At 39.5% G+C, this 5,973-nt stretch overlaps 1 protein-coding gene across 5 annotated transcripts in view; it reads left to right on the top strand.

The window, feature by feature from the left end:
* Nucleotides 1–5,973, top strand: part of DDX6 (DEAD-box helicase 6) — a 31,646-nt gene that overhangs the window by 882 nt on the left and 24,791 nt on the right. For all 5 annotated transcript variants that reach the window (NM_001143867.3, XM_005215939.5, XM_005215941.5 and 2 more), the window contains exon 2: nucleotides 2,724–3,193. In NM_001143867.3, the coding sequence (NP_001137339.1) occupies nucleotides 2,994–3,193 (200 nt within the window). In that variant the 5' untranslated portion in view covers nucleotides 2,724–2,993. The remainder of the gene's footprint in view (nucleotides 1–2,723; nucleotides 3,194–5,973) is intronic.

Genomic DNA, 5,973 nt, shown 5'->3' with positions numbered 1-5,973 from the left:
GTGAGGTGGAAGGGTGGCGGTCGGCCGTGTCGCGGGGGCTGCAGGAAGCCCCCAGGATGGCGTGGGGAGCGCTCTGAGGCGGAGGCCTGAGGCCTGGCCGGGCCTCGGGGAGAAAGGCGGGCGGCGGGCGCCAGCTGTGGGGTGGGGGCGCCGGGAGGAGTAGCACAGAGCAGTGTTGTGCCCAGCGGGGTCCGGAGGAAGAGCGAGAGAGTTCCTCAGAGGAGTTTTGTGGGTGACGAGGGAGGGTGGGACCGTAGGGGGCGGCAAGGATTTAGGGAGATGGCGGAGGTTATAGGGTACGAGGCGGCCCTATAGGGGGCGGCAGGGATATGCTGTAGCGGAGGGCTCAGTTTGGAAGAGGACCGGCTGCTTGACGGAGTAAGGCCTTGCAGGTCGATAACGGGGTGATTATGGAGCCTCCGAATGTCGGAGGAAAGAAGGGGCTGTCTGACTTAAAGGTTTCTCTTTTGGGGGGAGTCCCTATTGTTCCCTAGCTGTGGAGCTGGTTCTCTGCTCTGGTTGCGCAGATACGATTGCAGGGCCCCAACCCTTTTGTGTTTATGGGCCCAGGGAGCTGACTTGAAGTGTGTAGGGGTTTGGAGGGGGGTATGAAGGGGAGGGGAACAAGCAATTATTTGCTTGCAAATAAAAATCATTAGCTTCTTTCCTTTATCACTCACTCCCCTTTCTCTTTCTCAGTCCCCTTGCCCGTTCAAAATAGAACAGTCACTCCAACTTGCAGACCGAGCTTAGAGAAACTGCGCTGCATTTGCAAACAAAAGGTCTTTTTGGAGATGACGAGACTGTTTTGGGTGTGAAACTGTCAGTCGCTAACTACCGTCTGGGAAGTGCTGTAATTAACTCCGCTAGGGTTCCCTCCCAACTAGTCTCTGTTTCGTTCGTATTTTTGAAAATATAGAAATACAACTTGGAAATCTAAATTGGGAAGGGGTAGGAGGAATATTTCTTTTCCTGAGACGTAAAGCTGCAGTGCAGCTTAATTAAGAGGGGAGCAGTTCTCACATAGTCACATTTTGGCTCTAGGGAGATACGAGGTCTTAGGTGCATGATAGACAGTAATATACCATTTAATATTTAGAAGTTGCCCTATTCATCCTCTTAGTGCTTTGCAAATAAGTAATCTTCGGGTGTGAAATAGGTGATATCGCTGATCATATATAAACCTGTCAATACAGGAAACCACCTACTACCTTGAACTGAAATTAGGTGGCTGTTAACTACCCTGCTTAAGAGGTCAGTCAGTCTCTGGATGACTTCAAAATATACAACTTTGTGTATGTGATAATCAGGATTTGCTTTTGAGCAACTTTATTTTCAATTTAAAAAAAGACATCAAAGAATTTAAAATTTGTATTGTTTGAGTAGCTTTGGCGTATGGCAGAAGGAACAGTAATTAATTAGCTACTGTATTTTCGGTAAGAAATATAAAGGTGTTAACACACCAGAGTAGGCCTTTATTCCCTCCCACCCGCGGTTGTGAAATTAAGGTCTTACTTTAAAAAAAAAATAATTTTATTTGGGGAATAATTTTTAAAAATAACTTAATCAGTACTCTGGGTGTCCTAGAAAGTTTGGTTAAAGTTAGTAATGTCTTTATTCTTTCACAGATTTGTTTTTTTTTTTTAAGCACAGGTAATTTCCTCATTGGAAGAGACCCTAATGCTGGGAAAGATTGAGGGCAGGAGGAGAGGGGGGCGACAGAGGGTGAGATGGTTAGATAGCATCACCAACTCAATGGACATGAGTTTGATCAAACTCGGGGAGATAGTCAAGGACAGGGAAGTCTGGCATGCTGCAGTCTGTGGGGTGGCAGAGAGTTGAGTGAGACTTTGTGACTGAAAAACAGTTTCCTTTTTGTGGAGTGTTGGGGTTTTTTTTTTGTTTTTAATTAAAAAATTGCTACTTCAAGTTGAGACATACTTTTGAAAAGTGTTATATTTTAAAATGTAACAGTTCTGTAGTAGTCAGACTTAAGATAGCTAAAGGTTTTCTTGGCTGTTTTTTGAACAGAAGATTTTGACGTGTAGACGTATTTATGTCCCTTGACTGCTTTAGTTATTGTTTTAAAGGACAAAAACTTAGGGGGGAAAAGAAAATGTAGTTTTCTTCAGGTTTAACTTCTTTGGTTGAAATTCATAAGGGCGTACATAATGCTTTTCTGAAAGCACAAAGTGAAATCAAAAGCTCAACTCTTCCAAGGATTCTCAGTTGTCAGAAAAAGAAAAAAAAAATTAATGAATTGTTTTGCCTTGCTCCTTTGTAGATTTACATTAATTAAGTTGTGCCATTCTTCATTGAGTTGTAATGCAATTGAATGTAATGAATCATTGACTTTTAGAGGTGGCAGGGACTTCAGAGAATTCTTGGGGAGGAATCTGAAGGGAAGAGATTATCATCTGACAGCTAATGCTAATTTAATCACAGTATTGTTCTACCTGATATTTTCTGGGTTGCTTTGAACTGACAATTTAAATGAGATCTGTCTCAGTGCAGGTTTGGTTTTTGAAGCAATTCATTTTTTTTATATCCTCTTTCCTATCCTGGATAGTGATTTGATCTACATGCAGCTGTATCCTAAATTCTTTAAAAGAAGGGAGTGCTTCTAAAGGAGTTCTTCAAATGGAAACAACAAAGGGGTGTTTTGTTTTTTTTTCCCCAAAATTTACTGTGTTTACTGATTTAACTTTTTTTCTTTGTTTCAGATTGAAGTGAGATTCAGATACATAACTCAACCTTGTTAGAGGGCTTTTTAAAAAATAAAGAGTTGATTCGTGCATGAGAGCAAGTTACTGCTGCTTACCGTTCAGAGACTTACAGGTGCTTACCTGCATTGCAATAAAGGACTCATATATTGAGCAAGACTTATATTTATCTCTTCGTTTTGGAGAGCCTAATAAACTGTTATTACAGTTTCTCTACTGACTTTCAAAAGTTTTGAAGTTTGAAAGAGACATCCTTAAAATTAATACAGCATGAGCACGGCCAGAACAGAGAACCCTGTTATAATGGGTCTGTCCAGTCAAAATGGTCAGCTGAGGGGCCCTGTGAAGCCCAGTGGTGGCCCCGGAGGAGGGGGCACACAGACTCAGCAACAGATGAACCAGCTGAAAAACACCAACACAATCAATAATGGCACTCAGCAGCAAGCACAGAGTATGACCACCACTATTAAGTAAGTGTTAGAATAAATAATAAACACACTTGGGGGACCAAGGAGGTATATTTTGCTAGTTTGTTGTTGACTACTTTATGTATATCATTTTAGTTTAACCATTTTGATTGTGAATAGAGGACAGTTGACTGTTTATGGTCAATAGGTATTTGTGATAGAAGAATGTATCTCTGTCATAATTAATTCAGGTTTGTTAAGTAACAAACATAGGCACGGATAATATATATTTTGCATAGAATATTTTTTGAAACATTCTGGCTTTCATAATGAGCTCAGATTTATCTGGTTTTTGCCAGTATGGCTTTTTTCCTAGTGTGATAACTTGACTTTATCCTAATGTGAATGGCAGTTAAAGCCAATCTTAAAGACTTGTCCAGCTTTCTGAACTTCAAAAGTACTCAGAAAATTTATCCATAACTTTTAGTCTATGACACTTTGCTTTTCTGTCTTATTTTATTTATCTTTAAAATACGCTTTCTCCTTTTACACATACACAAAATAACAAGCAGTTGGGGAACTCAGGACTTTGAACTCTTTGGAACACATCTCTGAATAGTCCCAAACCTCTTTGAAGACTTTTAAAAACTAAGAGCCTTATTTTACTATGGAATATTTTTCTTTTAAATTTGAAAGCATGTAGGCTGTCATCTCGACTGAGTGACTTCACTTTGACTTTTCACTTTCATGCATTGGAGAAGGAAATGGCAACCCACTCCAGTGTTCTTGCCTGGAGAATCCCAGGGTTGGGGGAGCCTGGTGGGCTGCCGTCTATGGGGTCGCACAGGGTCGGACACGACTGAAGTGACTTAGCAGCAGCAGCAGGCTGTCATCTGTAAGTGTACACTTTAAAGTTTGTGAATGGTGACTATGATTCCAAAGAATCAGTTTAATAGAAAATTAACAATTAAGAATATTGACCCATTTGGTATTTGTCTTTGTTAAGAATCTAGCTGTGTAAGTTGATTTAACCTCTAGAAGTATGGTGAAACTCAAAAAGTATGTGTTTTATTACAATCTAAGTCTTTTTCATGCTTAAAAGAAGCATTTACTAAAGAAAAATAGCCCAAATTTTCAACAGAATTCATTTGGTCACTGGGAGAATTGGCATTAATGCATATTATTATTTTTGAGGTGAATACTTTAATTGGTATAGAAATCAAAAATGTTTTCTAAATTGCAGTTCGTCTTGACAAAATATGAATAGACTAGCAACATTTAGTCTACTTTTAATTTGAAACATAAAGCTGCATTATTCCATTTTGAGAGCATTTAATGCTTAACCTCTGGTTTGAGACTGCAGTGGATTTTGCTTTTTTTTTTTTTTTTTTTGCTTTTCTTAGATAAATGGGTTTTTTTCAGTTCTGTGACTCTTTAAATTTCAGTTGAAATACTATCTTTTCTGTGAAGACTCCTAGATCCCATGTCTCAGAGATAGTTAATACCTGTCTCTGTTAGTTAATCTCGCATTTAAAAAATTTTTAACTTTCTAAGATGATAAATTTTTTTGTGGGAAGATTTTGCATTGTATCGTATGCATTTTTATCCACTGTTTAGTGAATTTGACAATGTGACAAGCTGGCCTACTAGGATGTTCAACTGAAAATGCTCAGAAACTTTGGTGTGGTATTATAGACTGGGGTGAAAAGCTTTAGAACTCTTGGATTTGGTGGCATATAGTTTCCTGTGATAGAGTATCTTGGATTATGTGGGATGAAGCTTTAAGTAAAATATGTCCTTATCTTCCTGAATGAATACTCGAGATGTTTGAGGGGGGCTTTAATTATGAGCTGTTATCATTAAATCAGTGAAAACTTAAAAGACAGTTGAAAGCATTGTCTGCTTTATTGACAGTCTTTTTTCTGTTAGATGCTTTGGATATTATATTACTTGAAGTTTTTACATGACCAAAAAGAAAATTTTTTTCTTCCATGGTTTCAAGCATCCCCATTAAAGAAGATTGAGAGGTGTTTTTTATTAACAGCTAATTTTTCCAGGCACTGTGCTGAGTGCTTTATAGAAGCTATTTTATATAATTTTTTTATCTCATTTTATATAAGAGAATGGAGATTTAGAAAAGTAACTGTTGCAGGGTCACAGAACGGATACGTAGAAGAGTCAAGGCTTGAACTGAAGTCTGAAACTTTATAGATTCTTTGGTTTTAACTAGTCACCAGGAGCTACAAAATCAGATGCCTATAGGGGACTGCCGGAGAAGACAATGGCAACCCACTCCAGTACTCTTGCCTGGAAAATCCCTTAGAGGAGGAGCCTGGTAGGCTGCAGACCATGGGGTCACTAAGAGTCGTACACAGCTGAGCGACTTCACTTTCACGCATTGGAGAAGGAAACGGCAGCCCACTCCAGTGTTCTTGCCTGGAGAAGCCCAGGGATGGCAAAGCCTGGTGGGCTGCCGTCTGTGGGGTCGCACAGAGTCAGACACTTAGCAGCAGCATCAGCACAGGGGACTGCCAGATGAGAGGGGACTTGACCTACTTAAAGGCATCAGGTGCTTGATTTTAAACTCTAGTTACTAACGCCTATCAAACTGTTGCTATGTGGAAATTTGGAACCAGTGTTGCTGCTAAAGCTTTCCGCCCTGCACCCTCCCCACAAGAAAATCCAGAATCAACTTTATACAAAATATCCTAGTTTTTTAATGTTGGCAACTTTAAATGAAGTAGTACTATTTTAGGTCAGACAAAACACATGGGTTACCAGTTTTGAAAACAGTTGAACTGTATACAACATGCTTCTCTTGAAGAGGATGGATATCTTTTTTT

The sequence above is a fragment of the Bos taurus genome, chromosome 15 (genome assembly GCF_002263795.3).
Source record: "Bos taurus isolate L1 Dominette 01449 registration number 42190680 breed Hereford chromosome 15, ARS-UCD2.0, whole genome shotgun sequence".
Taxonomy (NCBI): domain Eukaryota; kingdom Metazoa; phylum Chordata; class Mammalia; order Artiodactyla; family Bovidae; genus Bos; species Bos taurus.
The sequence above is the reverse complement of the archived record's forward strand: the minus strand, read 5'-3'. Positions and strand labels throughout refer to the sequence as shown.